Source organism: Orycteropus afer, unplaced genomic scaffold (assembly GCF_000298275.1).
Source record: "Orycteropus afer afer isolate SDZICR_OR568_19922 unplaced genomic scaffold, OryAfe1.0 scaffold00014, whole genome shotgun sequence".
Lineage (NCBI taxonomy): Eukaryota > Metazoa > Chordata > Mammalia > Tubulidentata > Orycteropodidae > Orycteropus > Orycteropus afer.
Window position 1 is genome coordinate 5,793,804 of NW_006921601.1, and position 25,158 is coordinate 5,818,961.

A 25,158-nucleotide genomic window follows, 5' to 3' on the forward strand; every position below is an offset into this window, starting at 1 on the left:
TGGACTTCCTGAGTGAATATATTCTCATCTTTCATCATACCAGGAAAATTTTCTTCCAACAAATCTTCCAACAATTTTCTCTGTGGTTTTGTCTCTTCCTGTTCTGGAATTCCAATTACACGTAGGTTATTCCTTTTGATGGTATCCCACATGAACCTTAGGCTTTCTTTGTTTTGTTTTGCTCTGTTTATAGATTTATCCCTTTGCAAAGAAGTGTTCAGGTATTTGCCTTCAATCTCCCTAATTCTGACTTCATTGATTCAATTCTGCTCCTTTGCCCATTCAATGTCTTATCTATTTCTGAAAATTTAGCATTAATCTTCTGGATTTCTGTGTGGTGTACATTTTGTATCATTTCCAAGTTTTTATTTGTCATTTTGTTCTTGTATTGCCTTGTGAAATTGTTCCAGGGTTTTCTCTGTGTTTTCCTTGAGCTGTCTCTCAATTCGTTGAATATACCTAAATATAATTCTTTTGAATTCCTTATCAGGGAGTTCCAATGCTGTGTCTTCCTCAGGGATGTGTTTTGGGTCTGTATCGTGGCCCCTTGTTTCTCCTGCTTTATCTTGCTTCTTTTTGTGGACTGTGATGCTCTGTTGTCTCCGAGGCCTTGTTACGTTTTTGTGTTTATATTTAATTGGTGCTTGTGTGTTGGAGTGACTTGCCCACGATTTTTGTTTTGTTTTGTTTGTATGTTATCTACACAAGGTACTGTGCTCCTCTATTCCCTAGTTGACAGCACTTACACATTCACCACCTGTCTCCTTTCCTGTTGTCAGCCTCTTGTATGTCCCTGCTGACCTTGGCAAACAGAGCCTATTCTTGGATTCCTGGAATCCAGATGAGAATGCTATCACTTTAAAATCCAAAATGGTTGCCATTTGTAAAGATTCAAAATGACTGCAGCCTCTGTCACTTTAAATATCCAAAATGGCTGCCACCTGTAAACATTCAAAATGGCTGTGCCCTCGGTCACTTTAAATATCCAAAATGGCCACCACTTGTAAACATTCAAAATTGCTGCACTCTCGGTCATTTTAAATATCCAAAATGGCTGTTGCATGTAAACAATCAAAATGGCTGCACCCTCCGGACAGTGGAAAGGTAACAGTTCAGGTTATCTCCTTCTTTGCTGTTTCCCTTCCTAGTCATAGCCCACAAGCACAGTCATCCCTGCAGCCCTTGGTGACCACAGCGGATCTTTAGGTCAATTCTCAGGTCCCAATACCACTTGGAAATATTCAGACTGTTGGTCCCATCAGAGGAGTTGACAGTCTGCAGCTCCAACTGTCTCTGTACTCACTGTTTTCATTCAAGTTTTTCCACTAGTTGGTGACTAATCTACTTCTGTATAGTTACTTTCAAAGCTCAGGGCTCCAGGATTATCTTCTGTATCTCTGTCAACTGGTTTTTCTTTTCTTTGTTGAAGAGGGTCTGTGTCACTTGTCTGCCTAGTCCTCTATCTTACTGGAAGTTCTTTTTGTATTTTTTTTTTAAATCAACATTCCACCTGGAAGGACAGCCTAATAAACAATACCTCAGGCATCCAGCAATCTGTATGCACACTGGGATGCTGACCTCCCAGTTCTGTAAGCAACAGCACAAAACTTATTTCCATACACAAGCATGATCAATCAAATCAGTACCTAATCCTTTACCATTCATAGCCTGTGTGCTCATTGTTCTAAAAAAGTAAAACCAATAAAAGGGAAGGTCATATATATCCAAAGAGTTTAAGTCAATCAAAATCAAGTGTAGACACTTCAGCTCCAGGCAACTGTGCTCTCTCACAGCTCCCACAATGCTGTACTGAGCAATTATTTTTAACAAAAAGAGGTTATGCACAGAAGCTCTGGTAGCCTAGTGCCTAGGGCACTTGACTGCTAACCAGAGGCTGGTGGTTCAAACCCACCAGCCACTCCTTGGAAGGAAGGTCGGGCAATCTACTTCCGTAGTGATAGTGTCTTGGAAACCCAAGGAGGGGTCGCTGTGAGTTGGGTCTGACTCGACAGCACATAACAATAACAATACAGCATACTGGGATTATTACCACCACTCAAGTGGGGAGAAGGAAGGAATCAATACGTTTTTATGACTTACCTCTGTGCAAAGAGAAAGACAACTCTTAACATACTGTATTAAATTTGAGATCACGCTGCAAATAAACCTACTCCTAAACACAGAAGATACTACCATACCGAATGATGCAGGAAGCATCAAAGATAAAAGAAATAGTCACTGTACAAAAAAGAACTGATCGACTTTCAACTATCTCAGGAGGCAGCATGTGATCAAGAACTGATGATACTTAAAGAAGTCCAACCTGTACTGAAAGCACTGGTGAAAAACAAGGTTCCCAGAATTGAAAGAATACCAATTGAGATGTTTCAACAAGCAGATGTAGCACTGGAGGCACTAACTCATTTATGCCAAGAAATTTGGAAGACAGTAACCTGGCCAACCAACTAGAAGAGATCTGTATTTGTGCCTATTCCAAAGAAAGATGATCCAAAATGCAGAAACTGTCAACAATATTATTAATATTACATGCAAGTAAAAATTTTGTTGAAGGTAATTCAAAAACATTTACAGCAGTACACTGATAGGAACTACCAGAAATTCAAGCCAGATTCAGAAGATGTGGGACAAGGGATATCACTGCTGTTACCAGAAAGATCTTGGCTAAAAGCAAAGAATACCAGAAAGATGTGTGTTTTATTGACTATACAAAGGCATTGGACTGTGTAGATCATAACAAATTATTGGTATCATTATGAACACTCCAAACTTGGAATTGTGGAAACTGTACACAAACCAAGAGGCAACTGTTTGAACAGAATAAGGGTATACTGCATGGTTTAAAATCAGGAAAAGTGTACATCAGGGTAGTATCTTTTCACCATAATTATTCAATCTGTATGCCAAGCAAATAATCCAAGAAGCTGGACTATATGAACAAGAACGCACCATTATGATTGGAGGAAGAGTCGTTAAAAACCTGAAATATGCAAATGACACAATCTTGCTTGCTGAAAGAAGATGTGAAGCACTTACTGATGAATAGCCTTGAGTATGGATTACACTTCAACATAAAGAAAACAAAGTCAGAGTTTCCATTCAAATAGAATTAACAGGGGGTCAAATTATGGTAACTTCTTAGCCACAGTCAACCACCCTGAAGGAGTAAGTTGTTGGACCTGTGGGGTCAGGACCAGGGTCTTGGCAGACATCAAGCTCAACTGGTATAACATACTACACAAAAACACTATTCTATATTCTACTTTGGTGAGTAGCAACTGAGGTCTTAAAAGCTTGCAAGCAGCCATCTAGATGCCATAATTGGTCTCTCCTCATCCAAAGCAAAGAAGGAAGAAAACAAAAGATGCATAGAAACAATTAGTCCAAGGGACTACTGGACCATGCAAACTTCAGCCTATATGACCATGCAGCCAGAAGAACTAGATGGTGCCCAGCTACCACTGTCAACCACTCGAAAAGGGATCAGTGCAGGAGATCCTGAATAGAGTGGGAGAAAAACGTGGAACAAAACTCAAAATCATAAAAAAAAAAGACCAGGCTTACTGGTCTGATAGAGCCTGGTGAGACCGCCAAGACTATGGCCCCTAGTCAGGCCTAGAAGTGAACTCACTCCCATGGCTTCCAACCAAACAACAGACAAGCATATATGGTGAACATCTACACCAGGTAGATAAAGTCCTTAGAATGATCAATCATGGGAGAATAGAAGGGCAGTATTTGCACAGGGAGACAGTCAGGGAGCAGGAATGCATAGGACACAAGGACACAGGGAAAAGGTAACTACAGTGAGGAAGTAGGAAGAGAGCTGTTACGTTGTGGGGATTGCTGTCAATGTCATGAAACAAAATGTGTATGAACTGCTGTATGGAAAATGAATTTGCTCTGTAAACTTTCACTCAAATCACAATAAAATTTTTAAAAAGAAAACAAAAGTCCTCGCAATTGGACCAATAAGCAACATAATGATAAATGGAGAAAAGACTAAAGTTGTCATGGGTTTCATTTTACTTGGATCCACAATCTATACCCATGATCGCAGCAGTCAGTAAGTCAAACAACATACTGCACTGTGCAAATCTGCTGTAAAAGACCTCTTTAAAGTATAAAAAAGCAAAGATGTCACTTTGAGGACTAAGGTGCACCTGACCCAATGCATGGTATTTTCAATTACCTCATATGTATGTGACTGCTGGACAATGAATAAGAAAGGCCACAGAAGAATTGATGTATTTGAACTGTGATGCTGGTGAAGAATACTGAATATACATACCATTGACTGCCAGAATAATGAACAAATCTATCTTAGAGGAAGTACAGCTGGGACGCTCCTTAAAAGTGAGAATGGCTAGACTTTTTCTCTCATACTTTGGTCATGTTGTCAGAAGGGACCATTCCCTGGAGAAGGATATCATGCTTGGTAAAGGAGAGGGTCAGTGAAGAAGGGGAAGACCCTTGACAAGATGGACTGACACAGTGGCTAAACACTGGGCTCAAGCATAGCAAAAATTCTGAAGATGGCACAGGACAGGGCAGTGTTCCATTCTGTTGTACGCAGGTTCACTATGAGTCAGAATCAACTCACTTAACAAACACAGAGGCATAGTGGGGGTAACCAACACGCAGGGGCAATCTCTAAAATTGTGCCTCCCACCCCAATTTCAAGATGAACGGACACTGATAACAACCATAGGTCAGCAGAAAGCCTTTCCCCTTTTCCGACTGCCTCAGTCAGGCACCTTTTGTACTTGTGGCGCCTTGGAATGTCATTTTGCACCTCACCTGGTAACCCCTTGGACTTGTGCTCAGGGCCAAATGCTTTTCCCTGTCCCTCCTCACTAGGCTTCTGCCTAAACAAACTACAGTACAGTTTTTGCATATTAGAAATAGAATTTACACACTGTCTTTGCATACTCACACTTCTGTGAAAAGTTGTGTAACAAAGATAATTCTCATAGTATTCTTTGTATGGCAGAAACAACCTAATCCATATGTCTTGCTATCTCTAACATATCAAACGTAAAAAGCAAGGTGCTAAACAATGATGACTGTTGTTGGTAGGTGCCATCCAGTCAATTTTGACTCATAGCAACCACTTGTGACAGAGCTAAAATGCCCCCAAAGAATTTGCTTGGCTGTAATGTGTATGGAAGGAGACTGATAGATCTTTCTCCCACAGAGGTGGTGGGTGGGCAGGTTCAAACCATGAACTTTTCAATTAGCAGCCAAGTGCTTAACCAGGGCTTCTGAAACAAGAATTAGTATGTCCCATTAGTGTTGCTCTTAAAAAGGACAGATGCATGACTGTATCTGGAAGGAAATGGGGAAGAGGAAATGGTGGTAACCTCCTTGAAGGAAGCTAGGGGCCAAGGGTGGAAGTCTTATACTTTACTATATATTATTTTTAATGTTTTAAATTTTTTATCCCATATGCTTGAAATGCTTTCTACATGTTTTATTTTAATATGCCATATACATATCATTTGTACATGTATAATTCTTTTAATTAAAATGTACACATTATTCAATAGTATTCAACATCTAACATAAAAAAGCAAAACATTGTTTAAAAATATTTAGGGGACATTTACCTCAAGTAGACACACGCCCTAGAGAGAACAATCATGGAAGAAGGAAGGGCTGCTTATGCACAGGGAGATAGCTCAGGGTGCAGAAGAGTATGAAGGGATGGACACTGGGAGGAGGTAACTATGGGGAGGAAGTGGGAGGGGAGCTGCTGCACTGTAAATTTTGGTCAATGACATGAGACAAAGTATATGTGAACTGCTGTATGAAAAGTGAATTTACTCTGTAAATCTTCACCCAAATCCTAAAAAAAAAAAAATTTAGGGGAAGGGCATTTAAAAACTTGAGAGATTATTTATCCTTTGGCTGTAATTACTTCTCAAGGGTAAGATTCTAGGTTGAAGGAGGAGAAACTTCCAACTTTCTCTTCATTTTCCACATATTATTTATTTTTAAACACTATCAATTTCACTAGGGACACAAGAAATTCAACCTCTAGAGCTACCACAGGAGGAGAGAGGGAAGGAATTTTTTATCTTATCCACTAATTATCAATGGTTTTAATTTTTAACATTCAGCCTGTATTTCTTTTGTAATAAAAACAACTAGATTTTAAAATACAAGTATCTCTTACCAACCTCTACTTAACTCACTGTATTAGTAACTGATTTTCCCCAGTCTCTCAGTAAAGCATACACTGCTCCCACTCACTGAACTGTATGCTTAACAAAAGTCAGTTGCATTTGTTCCCAAACTTGTGTTAGTTGAACTAATTACTGGATTATATAATCAAATATTATAAAAATAACTGGTAAAAATCTGAAGGCAACAAAAAAACTTGTTTCTATGAAAACAAAATTAAATGCTTTAAAAAGACTCACTGGGTTACTTAAAATACTGTAACTAAATTAGGCATATTATAAGTGCAATAAACTAAGTACAAAAAAACGGGAAAATTATAAACATCTAGATGCTCCTCACTCAAATTCCTTTGTAAGGTTCTTTAAGTTCTTACTCTACTTTAAAAAAAAAGTAACTGGAAATCCCAGTAAATGTATTATGGGTAAAGCTTATGCAAGAAAAACAGTGTGTATAATTAATGAACCCATAATCAAAGAACATGCTGGATCCTGCATCAAAAGACTGGTGACTGTACATGAATATATTTCAAGTTAAAATAAAATGCATAACAGCTGTAGATATTAATTTTTAGGATTTCCAGACTTAACTACTTACCTAACCAACTACCCTACTAGATAACATTAGATAAAGAGCTCTCTATATAATTTTTAAACAAGTATTAAAAAATTATGCTATTAAAAAATAAAAAAAGGAGAAGTAGACTCTTCTCTACATGTACCGAAGAATAAATATTATATGGTAGTAAATAAAATGACCTGACATGTAAAGAAAATACTGCTTAAAACCATCAGTTCAATCATCCAAAGGGTACACTTTTAGAATCTTCAATTCAACCTGAATTCCTGGTCCATACATAACACTTCTTTTCTGTTCAGAAGACAGAACATGCAGTGGGCAACATCAACTGTTAGTGGTAAGAGCATGTTTTTGAAGGGCCAGAGATTTCCATTCACATAAGGATAATTCCTTTGAATCATAATAAAAACGATTTTAAGAAATCCAACCTGAATTGTTGAAAGCACACTATTAATAATAAAGACCATAACCTACATGCAATAAAAGGCAATATACTCCATTTTAGCCTCAGCCATGCTCAGCATTGTCCAGGAAGAGTTTCTAAAAAACCTTTTCCTTATCAATGCTTATTTAATAAGCACGACTTCAGATCCTGAGTTCAATTTGATTCTATACACAAACTTTCTCAATTCCTTCAAACCTCTTGAAATTTTTATTATAAATTTAAGAACCCATATTCTGGGAAATACAGAAGAAGCTTTGACAGAAAAAAAATGTCACTTAACATATTTCTAATTTTGATTCTCCCTTCCCAGCCTTTAACAATTCCCATGGTATGACAAATACCTAAATGGCAGCTGTACCTTCTAACACCCTGACCATCTCTGCTCTGTTCTAAACCAGACAGTCTTCACACTATTCAAACCAGTCTCTCTCTCAAAGCATTTTTATCAAGCTCCAGCCAAGAGACAGTGAGTAGGAAAGCATTATGACTTGTCTAAGCCTATACCTCACTGAGAAGGAGAAGCCTGTAATTTAAATATTTTAAACCAAGAGTTGCAAAGTGAAACCTCAAGGACTATCATCAGCTAATAGATGCTTTTTGTTTGGCGTGTACAGTGTTTAACAAGAACGTTGCTGCCAACATTTCAAAGTCAGAGATTTCGTGTAAAGAAAACCTGCGTCCCCATGAAAAACTAGAAGATCTAGTAACATTAGTCAGAATTCTCATAAGGAATTAACTGCAGCTAATAAGTGGTTATCCACTTTAGATGAATTGTGTGGTCTTCAATTCAATAGTTTCCACTGCATCACCTTCAAACTATATCCAGAATCCAACCATTTCATGCCACTTCATTGTTTAACCTCCTTAATCCCTAGCCAACATCATTTCTCACTGACAGAAAATACATGCATCTTGGCCTCCTAACTGAACTCTTTGCTTTTCTCCATTTCCAATTTGGGGATATACTCCTAACATAGTGGCTAGAATGATCCTAATTAAAGGGTAAGTTATTCACTCATTACCAAACATTAATTAAGGAGCTCTGGTGGCACAGTGCCTAAAGCATTTGACTGCTAACCACAAAGTTAGTGGTTCAAACCCACCAGCCACTTTGCAGAAGGAAGACTGGGCAATCTACTTCCATCAAAATTTACTCCCTCAGAAATCCAAACGAGGTTGCTGTGAACTGAGCACCCATTATATACAAGACACTTCTTACTGCTTAGAATAAATCAGTGAATAAAGGCAAAAATTCCTGCTCTCATAAAGGTTAAACATCACTCCTCAGCTAAAGTCTTCCTATACCCATCAGTCAAATCTGGGACAAATGCAGCAACAAAATATAGTGATAGACTATAACTCATTGAATAAAATAAAAATCTGTGATTCCATAAATAACAAATAAACAAGGCAGAATGGAAAGCTCTTCCTTATAGTAGAATGTCAATTAATAAATACAGAAGGAATACAGAATGCCAACTAATAAATATAGAAGGAAAATACTAGTTAGAAATCACCAATCTGCACTCATCACAGCAATAAACAATTTGGACTAGAACAATCAATGGATATTAAGACTATTAGGAAAAACTTCGAAAAGGAACAGGGTAGTGCTTGCTTCGGCAACACATATACTAAAGAGAAACAGGATATTTATAGTTTCGAAGTATGTCCCCACAAATGACTTATTAAGTACAACAGGGAAAAATGGTAACTTTATAGTGAAGAAACCCAGCAGACACCATCTTAACCAAGTGATCAAATTAACATCACCGAAAATAGAATAAGCTGACATCACAGTCCTCCTAAAATGCTTTAAAAAAAAAAAAAAAAAATTTATACTCTATGCCTCCTAATAGGAGCTCTGGTAGTGTAGTGCCTAAGGCACCTGACTGCTAACCAGAAGGCTGGCAGTTCAAACCTACCAGCCACTCCTCAGAAGAAAGGTTGGGCCATCTACTTCTGTAGTGATACTGCCTCGGAAACCCAAGGAGGGGCTGCTCTGAGTCTGGTCTGATTCAACAGCACATAACAACAAAACAACATGCCTCCTAATAAAAGTACAACATTTACTTCTGTGATATTCTAGCCAAGTATTTATAACCTGAATCCAATCATGCACAGACATCAAACTCAAATTAAGGGACATTCTACAAAATAACTTCCCTGTACTCTTCAAAAACGTCACTGTCACAAAAGACAAAGGCTGAGGAAGTGACAACTAAAAGCAATGTATGCTACTGGATTGCATCCTTAATCAGAATTTTTTTTTTAATTTTTCATAAAAGATATTACAGGTAACAGCAAAACTTGAATATAGTATTGTATCAATATTAAATGTCCTCAATTTGATAATCATACTATAATAATCTAAGAGAATGTCTTTATTTTTAGGAAATAAAAGCTGAAGCATTTACTGGCCAAGGAACATGCTGTCTACAGTAATTCTCAATGGTTCCCTTATGTTCACATACAGAAAGACAGAGAAAGAGTAATAAACCAGTGTAGCAAAATGTTAACATGTATGGGAGGGTATAAAAGAGTTATTTGAACACTTCTTACAACTCATCTATATATCAGAAATTATTTCAAAATAAAAAGTTAAAAAAATTAAAACCTCCGATGTCTTCACATCTCAGAGAAAAGTCTATGAGACTCTTTACAATCTGGCCTACTGTTAAATCTCTAACACCATCTTCTACTATTCTCCTGCCAGAGTAGAGTACACTCCAGTGTACCCATCAGCTTCCTCACTATTCTTGAACATACCAAGCACATTCTTGTCTCAGAACCTTTACACTTCCTATGCCCTTTACCTAGAATACTTTTCCTACCTACAACCAGATATTTAGATGCCATGTCACTAAGAGATGCTTAACTTAATCACCCTATTAAAAATGGAAACTTCCCATCTCAAAATGTTATCTTCCTTCCCTGTTTTTCTCCACAGATCTTTTACCATCTTACATACTACATACTTTAATTATGTTATCATCTCTCTTCCCCTACTAAAATATAAATTCCATTACAGCAAAGATTTTTACCTGTTTCATCCACAATGTATCTCCAGAACTTGGAACAATGCCTAGCACATAGTACAGCAGGTGTTCAACTATATGTTACGGATGAATAAACTTTATGCTACTTGTCTGGCTCATTTAATACTCATCTATTTCCTTGTGATCTACTTTACTGTATTATCAAAATCTGTTGTCCTCACTCACATACACTCTCATTTATAAAAACAACTCAGTTATAACAAACAACAGAAAGCAGCAGGACATCTTCATGCTTTCTCAAATATATTAAAGGATCATATGTAAATCTACAATTTTACTGTCACACTGAGAAAGAGGCATCAGTAACTGCAGAATAATAGAACAGAATTGAAGAAAAGTCAGCTTCCTGTGACATCAATGCCTGCCCCTCTTTTCAGCATCAACTAGAAGGGATATCAGAATGCAGTGTTCCCCTCCTAAACTGGAGTGCCCTGCAAAAAGTCATGATGAGAGCCAGTTAGATATGTTAGTTCTCTCACATCCCATCAATGTGTCATTCACCACCCACCAGCAAAGTATCTTGGTTTCGCCTGAAGAGTAACATAGAATCTGCAAAACACTGCACAACATGGATGAACTTGGAGGACATTATGCTGAGTGAAATAAGTCAATCATAATAGGACAAATATTGTATTAGTCCACTATTGTGAAAAGTCAAGGAAAAGTTTATATATGGAACAAAACTTTCTTTTTTGGTTACCTGGGGTAGAAGGGGAGGGGAGGGAACACTGACAGATAAGTAGAGACAAGTATTGATTTGGGTAAAGGGAAGGGCAATGCACCAAACATGAGTGATCAACATGGTGGCACTGAGGAAAAAGAAGACACAGAGAGGTACATGGGATGTACAGACAACAAAGATGAACCCTTCTGCACACAGAGTACTATATTGTCAGTGATGGCAAACCATGATATATGGGTGGACAGATGAGTGTACAGGCTGAATGATCAGGTTTGTCTAGGCAGGGGGGAGTGTGCCCATAACCATGTATAGGGTTGGCAGACGATGTTTCTACAAGTGTATTTGTATGTGCTGTAAGAATGACCAGGTATATAGTAAGGTTGACAAGGGACAAGGTTGTGGTGACTTCTTGGCCATACCAGCAACCCAGAAGGAGCGAGTTGTTGGACCTGTGGGCTCAGGAGCATGGTCGCACAGGACATCAAGCTCACTGGCATAACATACTGCACAAAAACATTGTTCCACATCCTACTTTGGTGAGTAGCAACTGAGATTTTAAAAGCTTGCAAGCATCCTCAGCCTATATGACTATGAAACCAGAAGTAGATGGTGCCGGACTACCACAGCCAATAACTCAGAGGGAGATCTATGTAGGAGATCCTGGATAGAGAGGGAGAACAACATGGAACAAAACTCATAATCATTTAAAAAAAAAAGGACCAGGTCTGCTGGTCTGATAGGACCTTATGGAACCACTGAGATCATGGCCCCTAGCTGCATGCCAGGTCTGGAACTGAACCCACTCTTGTGGCTTCCAGCCAAACAAAAGACAGGGATATCAGCTGAACATGTACATGAGGAAGATACACTACATGGAGAGGTCAATCATAGGAGAATAGAAGGGCTATGTATGCACAGGGAGACAGCTCAGGCACCAGGAGTGCATGGGAGGGAAGGACACAGGGAAGAGGTAACTATGGGGAGGAAGTGGGAGGGGAGCTGTTGCACTGTGGTAAATTGTAGTCAATGTTATGTGACAAAGTGCAGGTGGACTGCTGAATGGAAAGCGAATTTGCTCTGTAAACTTTCACCCAAATCACAATAAAATTTTTTTTTTAAAGTTTGCAAGCAGCCATCTGGATGCAATGATGGATCTCTCTTTGCCCAGAGAAAAGGAGAATGAAAAAAGTAAATAAAGATGCACAGAAACAATTAGTCCAAGGGACTGGTAAACCATGTGATCCTCAGCCTGTATGACTACGAAACCAGAAGAACTAGATGATGCCCAGCTACCACTCAACCACACGGAGAGGGATCTCTGTAGGAGATCCTGGATAGAGTGGGAGAACAATGTGGAACAAAACTCACACTCATTTAAAAAAAAAAAAAGACCAGGTTTGCTGTTCTGATAGAGCCTGGTGAAACCCCTGAGCTTATGGCCCCGATGTACCTTTCAGGTCTGGAATTGAACTCATTCCAGTGGCTTCCAGCCAAATAATAGACAGGCATATAGGCTAAACATTTGCATCAGGTAGATACACTCCTTGGAGAGATCAATCTCCAAGGATTCTGGGAGAACAAAAGAGCAGTATGCACAGGGAGACAGCTCAGGAGTACATGGGAAGAGAAGGACACGGGGAGGAGGTAACTATGGAGAGGAAGTGGGAGGGGAGCTGCTGCATTGTAAATTTTGGTCAATGACATGAGACAAAGTATATGTGAACTGCTGTATGGAAAATGAATTTGCTCTGTAAACTTTCACCCAACTCACACTAAAAATTTTTCTTAAAAAATCTTGGTTTTGTTCAAATTGTAACAGTCCTTGACCTTTACAGTCAGCACCAGAGTCTGAATATGAAAAGAACAGAGAGCCCTATGCAGGTAAAGAGACTATCGTAAACAATGACTTACGCTGTGAGTAGAGCAGGATTTGAAACTCAAGAAGGGCACAAGTAAAAAGCTGAAACACATTCTCCACACCAAGCAGTTCAAAGACCTCTTTGACAGGAAAGTCAAACAGGGGAAGCTCATTGGTACTTGGTCTCTGGCAGATTATTGGCCCATAGACCCCAGAAAACTTCAAGGACCGGCCAGGAGGTGGGAGTGGCACCTCATAGAGTACGTTGTATATGTAGCTCTCAAGGGGCAGTGGAGGGGGCTGAGGTGAAGTGACTGCCTGATGGAGTTGCTCCAGCACACTCCGACATGCCTTCATGAACGACATGGGTGTGATGAGGCAGATGCACTTAGAGACGTAGAGTGTGTCCCGGCTAATGTCATAGGAGTTGAATCGCTGTAGCTTGGTCCCAGGAGTGCCTTCACCATACTCCATGCCACTCTGGTCTCGGCCATCAACAGGGAGAGTATGCAGGACATCATATTCAGCATTGTGCATGTGATAGAGTGTCTGCATTGCACTACAGATCTGCTTGCTAGTCACCTCCTCATAAAATGTGAGGGCAAACCCAAATGTCCGAGAACCATCCTCCCTTGTGATAATAAAAGCATGGAATTGGGGCTCCCTAGGATCAGCCTGGGTCTTGAATGCCAGCCCTTTGGGCATGCACAGCTGTAAAGACAACAAGAAAACATGGAGTGAGAACACTCATTGCTAATCCTCTTTTCAGAACATTATCATCATTGTTTATAGAGTACCTACTGCACAGGGTATTTAAGATACCAAGTGTGATTCAGCAAAATACCCACCCTAAAGATCTCTCATTCAAATATAAGGCACAAACAAATAAAATTACAATGCAGTTAGAGACTAAAGTTTATTAGTGGTTACCAAGGATAGACAGGAGGTAGAAATGGGGAGCTATTACTTACGGGACACTGAGTTTCTGGAAGAATATGGAAATGGATGGTGGTGATGGCTGTACAATATAATGAACTTAATGTCAATGAATTAGACACATAAAAATGGTGGCAAGGGCAAATGTTTTGTTACTTTGAAAAAAGAATTACAACGCAGCCACCATCATATAAAGAAGTATATACAAAGTGCTAGGAACACAGAACAGGCCTGAGAACATCAGAAAAAGCTTCACAGGGGAGGTTATGCCAGAACTCATGAGGTAGACAAAAGAAAAAGGGCATTTCAGGGACATGGAAAGAATGTGCAGAGATATGGCAATAAGAGAGAGCCCAGAGAATTTAGGAAATGGTAGGTGGTTAAGCATGACAACATGATAGAGGGTAAGTTCTGTATCAGGAGATGGTGCTGGAAATATATCTAAAAACCAGACAGATACAACTCTGTGTCTAAAAATAAACTTATAGTTTTAGACCTTATTGGCTCATAAAATTCAGTCATCAATAAAACTTTCTGTTTTCATATCATAAAAGGTGTGACGATGACATAATCAGGATAAAGATGTACTCCTTTCACTTTAACTCAGATGTGTTATATAACAAACTTGAGAGTGTTGATCAAACTGACCTGAATCCATCAGTCCCCAATTTTCCACTTTTACCCAAACCTGACTATACAAATGAAGTACCCGTAGCCCAGGTTAACAAATACAGGGACCAAATCTATTAGCCTTGACCTTGACTCACCAAAGACTAAGTGTTTCTAGAAGACAGCATGTTAAAATGAAATAAACACTGGACTAGGAGTCAAAAAACTTGAGGATTTCTAAGCTTTGGTTTCCTCATCTGTGAAATATGGATAATATAGTCTACTTTGCCAACTTCACAGGGTTATTACATGCATCAAGCAAGAATATTCTAGTTTAAATAGTTTTAAAGGTATAGAATGGCTTTAAAAATGTAATGGAGGTAGTATAGAGATGTGGCTCAGGAGAGTGACTATGGGGTTCAAATTCCAGCTCAACTATTTATAAGCTATGTGACCTTGAACACACTACTTAATCTTTTGGGGTCTTAGTTTCCTCATCTATAAAAAGTCTATATGTGTGTATATATGTATTTATTTATTAATTATTACCTACCTTAAGGGGTGTTGTGAAAATTAAATATGCTAATTAATGTAAAACAATTATTGGATTACTTAGCACAAGGGGAATACTCCATAAATGTTAGCTTATTCATATCAGTGTTCTTTTCCATAGGAGCTCTGGTAGCATAGTGCCTAAGGCACTTGACTGCTAACCAGGAGGCTGGAGGTTCAAACCCCCAGTCACTCCTTGGAAGGAAGACTGGGCAATCTATTTCCGTAGAGATATCACCTTGAAAACCAAGGAAGGGTCACTATGAGTTGGGTCCGACTCGACGGCACATAACAACAACAACATTCTTTTCCATGAAATTTTAAATACTGTCCTATTGAAAAGTATGATGAAACAAAAATATTTACTTCTGCCATATTACTCAGATGTATATAGACAATGCAGAATGAGAAATCTCCTTTAAACTTTACTCATCATTTAATCTCAATGCCACAGCAAACAACAGCTCTGTATCATAAAAATGTTTCAATGGCTCAATACTATATATCTGACAAAACAGAAATTCATTGTGACTTTTACTGTATTTAATATATTCTGAATATTTGACATATCGATCAAAATACAGAATCATAAACAATATGCATTACAATACCTCCTTCAAAGGTTACTGATACTTAGTGAAGTCACTGCTACCACAGTCTGGACTATCATACAATAAATTATTCTGTAAATTACCTCATACTTGTAGCAAACAAATACTAACCATTCCCACCGCATCTTGGTCAAAAGGATTCCATTCTACGTTCTCAGGATACCGGGCAAGGACCTTAGATTTGAATGTTCGTCTCAATGGTGTCTGCTCAAAATTTTCTCCTGCAAGAAAAAGAATGAAGCAAACCATCTCTGAAAAAGTCCATTTAAATCACAAGGTTATGGATGTTTGGGCTTGGTAATCCAGCAAGGTACAGAAATGAAGTCAAGGGTGTTAGTATGCCATGCCAACCATCTAAGAATAGGAAAGGCATTGAAATTATTAGGTCAGTAAAAAAGCTGAAAAAGTTTAGCATGGTTAATACTGGTTACCACTAGCTGTCTTTGCTTTTCTTCAAAATTGTTACTACACACTCAATGGTTAATTTTCTTTGGCAAGAGAAGAGAAAGCACAAGGAATTATAAGGATTATACTCATTTTTCCCCCAGATTTAGTTTGCTTAAAGTCAACTGGTGACGTCATAGAAGCATACATTATTTGAAATTCAGAATAAAACATGCATTCTATGATCTCTGAAAAAATACAAAGGAAACTAAAAGAAAGCAGATTTTAGGATAAATCTAATGAGCTATTTTGTCAATTCAGAATCATCTGAAACTTCTAAAACTCTCCTTTGTTTCCCCTTCCTCCCTCCTAAATACACAAGTATACTGAAATAAGAAAATTAAGTGAAAAGAACCAAAGAACCCACCACCTAGAGGGATACAAATCTGAAAAATCTACTGGTCAAAAAGAATACAAGAAAGTTAGAAAGTCAAAGGGTACAAAATGCCACTGGAGAGATTTATGTAAGAACCACCAGAAAGCTTTGGGTGTTCTCAATTGTTTTGTTTTGTTTTGTTTTACCTTCAGTCGTACTTGAAATGAAAGGGCTGGCACCATCCCTGGCTTTAGAAGCCTGTATGTACTGGCATAATGCTATATGATAAATGAAATAACAGAGTATTACAATAAAGCAGTGTTAATCAAACTTTTTTGACCACGACTCCAGTAAAAATACAGTTTTACAATGGGAAGCAATAAACACACACATGTACGTGTGTGTGTGTATACACAGACACACACATATTTTTTTCCTTTAAAAATTTCACAAAAATACTTACCCTTACTATGTGCGATGCTCTTTCATTTCTCCTACTCTATTGCATCAAGACAAAAAATCCTGATGCAGATCTAATGGTCACAATTCATTGTTCTTATTAGCTGCCATCAAGTGAGCCCCTACTCACAACAACCTCCTATGCACAATGGGATCAGATTTTCAGAAGCAGATCACCAGGCCTTCCTTCTCAATCTATCTCAGTGAGGAATGCTCGTTTGAAACTTGTTCAGTATCACAGCAACACGCAAGCTCCTACTGACAGATGAGTAGTTGCACTTGAGGTGTAATGGCCAGGAATCGAACCCAGGTCTCTCACAAGGTGAGAACTCTACCAATGAATGACCAAAACCATTACAATGGGTAAAATGAGATAGAGAACTCAACAGATATTAAATTACTATAAATCATTAGTCTATAATCTGAAAGTATACTGTCCAAATATTGCTTTTCCTAAAGAGTTTAGAGTAGGAGACAAATTAAATGGACCTAAATATTTCAAACAAACAAAATTAGTAAGTATCATAGGAAAATATCATCAAGGACAATTCAAATGAATTCTGTACCTACTCATTGAGTAATCATGTACATAGGAAAATATATAGAAAATATGATCAAGGACAATTCAAATGGATTCTGTACTTATTCACTGAGTAATCATGTTACATAAGGGCCTTAGATTCGTGGGAGACAGAAATGAACCAGAAAAAGCACCCTACCTTCACCTTTCTTATATAATAAAGACCTGTAAGAAAACAAACACACACAAATAGCCATTTCACAGGGAGGTTATTATCTGGGAGGCTCCAGATCTCCAACCCATCTGGTCTAACCACTGAGAACACATTTTCACAGGATCCTGTTTGTTTTCTCCAGCTTACAGAACAAATTCTGTTACAACTACAGTTTCTCTGAGGTAGTTCATAACTCAAAGAGGCTGGGTGATTATTGAGGAAACTTATTCACGTAAAGATTCTTTATCATCACAGGATTGGGATGAGCCTTTTAGTCCTTCACCCTAAATCATCCCAGAAACACATTAAAAGTTTCTAATAAAGATGAGTTTATAATAATTCTGAAACACCTACTTCAGAAACTAATAATAATTTCAATTAGAAAGTTATTGCTTTTGTCTACAGCCACACCACCCTGAGTGTGTCCAATTTTGTCTGATCTTTGAAGCTAAGAAAGGTTGGCCTTGGTTAGTACATAGATGGGAGAAAGCTATTGCTTTTATAACTAAAATCTCCTATTCCAAATAAAACAGTTGACTGCTAACCAGAAGCGTGGCGGCTCAAACCCCCAGCCACCCCATGGAAGGAAGGCTGGGCAATCTACTTCCGTAGTGATACTGCCTCAGAAACCCAAGGAGGGGTTGCCATGAGTCGGATCCAACTCCACAGCAGTGAGTTTGGTTTTTTGATTTGGAAATAAATGAGGAGTCCCTGGATAGTGCAAATGGTTAAGCCACTGGCTACCAACCAAAAGGTTTGCAGTTAAACTTCACCAGGGGCATCTTGGAAAAAAGCCTTTCCGAAAGATCACAGCCATTGAAAAACTTGTGGAGTGCAGTTCTACTCTGAAACACATGGATGGAGTTGACATAAAGTCTGACTCAATGGCAACTGGTTTTTAAATAAATGGAAGCACATTTTAAGTTCACTGATTGGAAGAAGATATTGTTATGTTGTCAATATTGCCCAACATGATCTATAAATTCAACAAAATCCCTACTAAATTCCTTCCTTATAGAAACGGAAAAGCCAATCTTCACATTTAAATGGAATTGCAAAAGGCCCCAAATAGCCAAAGCAGTCTTAAAATAAGAATAATAAAGTAGGAGGACTCATGCTTCCTGATTTCAAAACATACCATAAAGCTTGTTGTAGTAGTTGTTGTTGTGTGCCTTCAAGTTGGACCTGACTCATAGCGACCCCTCCTTGGGTTTCTGAGGCAGTATCACTGCGGAAGTAGATTGCCCACCGTAAAGCTACCATAATCAAAACAATCTGGTACTGATATAATAATAAACACATAGATCAGTGGAAAAGAATTGAGAATCCAAAAATAAACCAAAACATCTTTGACAAAGTGATTTTTGACAAGGGTGCCAAATGTTCATCCAATGGGGGGAAAACCATCTCTTCAGTAAATTGGGCTGGATATCCACATGTAAAAGAATTAAATTGGGCCCATAACCTCACATCATATATGAAATAACTCAAAAGGGAGCAATAACCTAAATGTAAGAGCTAAAATCATAAAACTTAGAAGAAAAAACAAAACAGTAAATCTTTAGGACCTTGTTTTGGGTAATGAATTCCTAGATATGGTAGAAAAAGCATAAACAACAACAAAAAAATAGATGAAACTGGAATTCATCAAAATTAAAAACTTCTATGCATCAAAAGACTTTACCAAGAGAGGAAAAAGACAACCTACGGATGGGAGAAAATATTTAGGAACCATATATCTGGCAAGGTTTTAGTATCTAGAATATATAAAACCCTCCTACAACTCAACAACAAAAAGACAAACAACCCAATTTAAAAATGGGCAAAGGACTTGAATAAACATATCAAGGAAGATATAAAAATCAATGGCACAAATTTCATGTGCCAATAAGCACATAAAAAGATACTCAATGTCATTACAGAAATGCAAATCAAAACCACAATGAGATACCACTTCCCATCCATTAGGATGGCTAATATCAGAAACACTGACACAAAGTTTTTAATTTTGACAAGTATTGACTAGGATGTAGAGAAACTGGAACTGTCACCCATTGCTAGTGGGTATAGCCACTGTGGAACACAGTATGGCAGTTCCTCTTCTAGATATATATCTAAAAGAATTTAATGCAAAGGACTCACTCAAACAGGTATTTGTATACCAATGTCTATTGCCACGTTATTCACAAGAGACAAAATCAACCCAAATGCCCATCAAGAGATAAGTGAATAAACAAAATGTGGTATATCCGCACAATAAATATTATTCAGCCATAAAGAGAAATGAGGTTCTGATACATGCTATGACATGGGTGAACCTTCAAAATGTGCTTAGTGAAGTCAGACACAAAAAAAGAAATACTGTATGACTGCACTTACATAAAACATCTAGAATAGTCAAATACATAATGTGGTAGTTAAGGCTGTATGTCAACTTGGCTGGGCCTGGTTGAGTGGTCGGGCAGCTGGATGTAGTTATTCCCCATGGGGAGACTGGTAATTAACTCCATGGTGGAATCTACTAGAGCAGAGCTTTAGAGATATGGGCTGCTTCCAGTATGTAAGAAGCAATTTTGAGGAAGGTCTCCAGCTTTTTGGCACACTTAAACCCTGCATGTAGCCAAGTCTTCATTCAGTAACCTGCCATGCTCTGCCAATCTTGGGACCTTCAATGGACTTGAATTAATGGCCTGTCGTGTGGTTTGGTAACATTGGGACTGTGCCTTTTCACTTGTGGACCTTGGGTTTGTCAGCCTCAGCAGCTGCCTGAGTGAAGAAAGCCTCCAGCTTCAGTGGGCCAGGAGCAAGAGGCAGAGCTGAAGCCCAAGGTCAAGGGGTTTTCACCCAGCCCCTAGACCCCAGCACTTTGAACTCAGACTTCTAGCCTCCAAAACTGTAAGAGAATAAACTCCTGTTTGTTCAAGCCATCCCATTTGTGATATATTCCTGTCAGAGTGGCACTAGGTAACCAAAACACACAGTGACCAAAGTTTATTAGTGGTTACCAACCAGGGGTAGGTGGGAGGGAGAAAGGGGCAGATGCTGCTTAAAAGGTACCAAGTTTCTCTTCAGGGTAGTGAAAAAAATTGGAAACAGATAGTGATGATGTTCACAGAACACAAGTAACATAAATAATGTCACTAAATTGTACATATAAAAATGGTTGCAATGGGTTACAAGTGATGGAAAAATCACATTGATTAAGTAAGTGTAGGGTTGCACCTACCCTTACTATAATTGCTGTCAATAAGCTGAATACCTGTAAAAAGTTGTGTGATTAATATATTTAGGACAACAACAACAACAAAAAATAATAAGAGTAACTGCTGAGACTGCTTATGTACAACCAAAAACCTCATGGGAGTCATAGGGTCCTGGTTTCATGGGGCAGTGCAATTAACTGACCTGATAACATGTTTAGCCCTTCTGTCCTACCTCCTAGTTCATTGTGTAGTGCCTAGGGTCTTAAGGTTTACAAGCAGCCATTCAAGACCATTGGTTTCTATACACCTGGAACAACAGAGGAAGGAGGAGAGTCAGGAATAGGAGAAGGATATGGAAGGCATGGCTAACTGCCTTCAAGAACAACTGCCTCTTTTGTCATGAGACCAGGAGAACTGGATGGTGCCCAGCTACCACTATTGAACAAAGGTTCAATATTTTGAACAAAGGTTCTTAGAAGAATCCTAATCAAAAGGGGAACAAGTAGAACAGAATTTCTAATTATCATAGACTCCAGACTTTCCAGAGCCACGGAGGCTGGATGAACTCCTAACACTACTGCCCTGAGATAATCTTTAAGATTTAAACAAAAGTATCCCCTAAAATGTTCTTAAAACCAAACAAGAACTTAGCTTAGCTAGAAAAAAGGTCTGCCCTGAGCACTATACTCTTTTAAGATCTATCTATATCAAATCACCAGCAACTTGAAAGATTAGGTAGGAACCTTAGAGGGCAGTGAGTTTATGTTAATGGCAGAAGAACAACTCAGAAAAGGAAGGTGAGAACAGGTGCACATTCAAAGAATATTATCAATGTCACTGAATTGAACATGCAGAAACAGCTGAAATGGTGTATGTTTTGCTGGGTATAAAAATACTTATGTTTTAATAAAAAATTACATTTTTTAAAAAAATGGTTGTGATGGCAAATGTTTTGTTATATATATTTCACAATTTAAAAAAATCTTCTCTTCCATTTCCTCTCCAGATTTTTCCATCATTATCAAAAGAAGACCACTTATTCATACTTTTCAACTTCTGACAGACCCAATCTTCCTTATTAGTAAATCAAGTATTGCAATTTTAAGTCCTTTCCTTTCCTGCTCTCTTCTTCCACATTGATTCATCTGAAACTTTCTTTTCAAGCAAATTTCATCTCTTCAAAATACATTTGGTTATCTTCACTAAATAGGACTGACAAAATAAGCAGGCAGCTGGTAATAACAGCAGCAACAAAGGCTTATAGCTTATGTTGAGCTAGGCTTGGAGCTTTCAGTAACACCTCCAAAGAGCCTACATAGCCATGGCAAACCTACATATACTGTACAAAGTAATTAAGCAGCAAGCAGCTGACATAATGATCTTGTCTACAGTTTGAGATTCTCAGAATGTATTTTTAAGCTGCATTCAGCTCTAAGAGAAGATAACTATTTCTTCCTCCTTAGTCTCTTCATTTTTAGTTGTCAGTTTGCTTATTTTCTCACTAGGCTAGAAAACCCCCTCAGTAAAAACCACAAAAGATGTGAACATACACAGGAATCAGGGAAGCTACCACATCCTATATGAAAGCCTTTGGATAAAGATGTTTGCCTAAGACGGCTATTAGGTGTCCCCTAAGACATATGAGCTCTAGTAGCATAGTGCCTAAGGCACTAGACTGCTAACCAGAAGGCTGGAGGTTCAAACCCACCAACCACTCCTCAGAAAGGTTGGGCAATCCTACTTCTGTAGTGATACTGCCTCGGAAACCCAAGGAGGGGTCGCTATGAGTCAGGGGTCACTCAACGGCAAATAACAACAAGACATATGAACATTCAGAGGATGAGAGCAGAGGACTGTTTCAGAAAGGGGAGAATTTTACACAACGCTAAGATGAAAAATGAAGCCAGAGGTTCACATTATAAGCTGACCTGAAGTATGAACAAAGAGTAGAGGCAGTTAAGGGTAAGAGAAAAATTCAGGAATGAATGATGCTTAAACAGCATGATTAACATATTTAATGCCACCGAACTGGACATGTGAAGATGGTTAAAATGGCAAATGTTTTGTTATCTATATATTTACCACAATTTTAAATTTTTTAAAAAAGAAGAGGAGCTATGAATCACAAGGAAGGTCTTTCAACAAGCTAGATGAAGGAAGTCTTGTTAAAGAGTCAGGTTCTAAGGAGAGAAAGTGGCAATCTTAGACAAAAATCTTTTGTGAAATAGACTAGACTGTAAGCAGAACTGTATTTTCACTGCAAGGGGAAAAGAGGTATGCAAAGAAGAGGTAAGAGAGCCATGAGAACAAATTATGTTCATTTCAGCTACCCTATAAACAGCGTCAGAAAAGTAATAGTAGAAAGGGATTCACAAACCTAAGATCTTTTTATTAAAATAACTCAATCTTTCATCATTTACTAGGGGCTGAGTCTTGAGAATATGCAGCAAGAAGACTTAATGCCTCAGAAAGACCTATATAGCCCTATATACTGAACCGTGCACATGTGTCTCTGTTTCCTTAAATCCTCAATTATTTAAAACTTTAGAAATTCAAACAATATGAGAAATACGACAACAACTCTGCCCTATTGTCCTAGAAACAATAACTAATTCTTTGCACAATAAACAGAGTGCACTAAACTCAGCAGGTCTGGTTATCAGATCTAAGACTCATTTCTAACAGCAACTTAAAAACTAACCAACAAGGTGTTGTTTTATCTTCCTGAATGCTGAATCTGTCACTAGGGAGTATAGTTCAGATAAATCATAATAGATTTTTTTTGTTTTAACAGCCTACATACTTTACAAAGGACTTCTAATGGGTTTTTTGTTTATTTATTCTGCTTTGAGCAAGCCAGAACAAACTGACTTTTGTATTTCTATTAGCCTGGTACTAGCTTGATTTGAATAATCCTATATAGGGATGCTTAAACTGGGAAGCTTCAAAGGGATCTCTGAACTCTCCGAAATGGTTTACAAAATTTTATATAAAGATGTGTGCATGTGCTAAGGAGAGAATCACAATTTTCATCAGATTCTCAAAAAATTCAACTCTAAACATTTCTCTCAATTTGGATAGGAAACATTTGACCATTTATAGATAATCCTAAATGCTGCTCTTAGCTGACACCTCAATTTCAACTCAAGGTGACCCCACATGTGTCAGTGTAAGACTGTGCTCCATAAAGTTGTCAAGAAAGCAGATGGGAAGCAGATCACCAGGCCTGTCCTCCATGGCATGTATGAGTGAGTCCGAATCTCTAACCTTTTGGCTAGTAGTCAAGTGCTTAACTATTTGTGCCACCCCAATCAAAAAACCAAACTCACTGCCATCAAGTCGATTCCGATTCATAGCAACGCTCATTGGGTTTCCGAGGTGGTAAATATTCACAGAAGTAGATGGTTCCATCTTCCTTTCATGGAGCAGCTGGTAGGTTTGAACTGCCAACCTTCTGGTTAGCAGTCAAATGCCTTAGGCACTGCACCACCACTGCTCCTTTTGTGCCACCTGTTCTTCTTGGTGTTATGTGCCATGGAGTCGGACTCGACTCATAGCGACCCCTTCTTGGGTTTCCAAGGCAGTATCAATACAGAAGTAGATTGCCCAAGCCACCTAGGGACTTCTAAATAGACAAGCTTTGATACATGTAAAAACATTCACACTTCTAAATAGTTCTAGGTTGATGCTAACCCAAATTAGGATGAGTGGTTTTTTTTTTTTTCTCCTTTTATAGCATGAGTAGCTTCTGCTGAACAGATGCAAAATTCTCTCCTTTAAGTATACACACTGGTGTAAACCTGTCAAGAAAGTGGAAAAAAGAATCACATCCTCAAAACTTCTGTCAGAAGAAATATGAAAGGCCACCAGAAAATTTTCACCAAACTCTCACCCCTGCACATCTATCATAACCGTATTTCATCTGTGTAAAACAATCATGGTTTTAAAATGATGAGAGCACCTGTGGTTTCCAGCCAAACAAAATACAGGCATATGAGTTGAACATTTACCTCAAGTAGATACACTCTTTGGAGAGAACAATCATGGGCAAAAGAAGGGCTGCTTATGCACAGGGAGACAGCTCAGGGGGCAGGAGTGTATGGAGGGATAGACACTGGGAAGAGGTAACTATGGGGAGGAAGTGGGAGGGGAGCTGTTGCATTGTGGTAAACTGTGGTCAATGACATGAGACAAAGTATATGTGAATTGCTGTATGGAAAGTGAATTTTTTCTGTAAATCTTCACCCAAATCACAAAAAAAAAAAAATGGTAAGAGCAGATGTGAAAAGCCATGTCCCAAACAGAGAAAGACCCAGTGTGGTCAATCCTTGACCTGGTTTATGTTGAACTACATAAAACTTCTCAAAAACAAATAGTGCTAAACGCTAAAGAATAATGTAGAATCTGCAAAACACCGCATAACGTGGATGAACTTGGAGGACATTATGCTGAGTGAAATAAGTCAGTCAC

General features: G+C 38.4%; 1 protein-coding gene across 1 annotated transcript in view; it reads right to left on the minus strand.

Moving 5' to 3' along the window:
* The window catches only part of DENND5A (DENN domain containing 5A), a 105,076-nt gene that overhangs the window by 60,630 nt on the left and 19,288 nt on the right, over positions 1–25,158 (minus strand). The window contains exons 3-5 of the mRNA XM_007954994.2: positions 16,499–16,570; positions 15,644–15,753; positions 12,878–13,535 (exon numbers count right to left, since the gene is read on the minus strand). Of these exons, the coding sequence (XP_007953185.2) occupies positions 12,878–13,535; positions 15,644–15,753; positions 16,499–16,570 (840 nt within the window). The remainder of the gene's footprint in view (positions 1–12,877; positions 13,536–15,643; positions 15,754–16,498; positions 16,571–25,158) is intronic.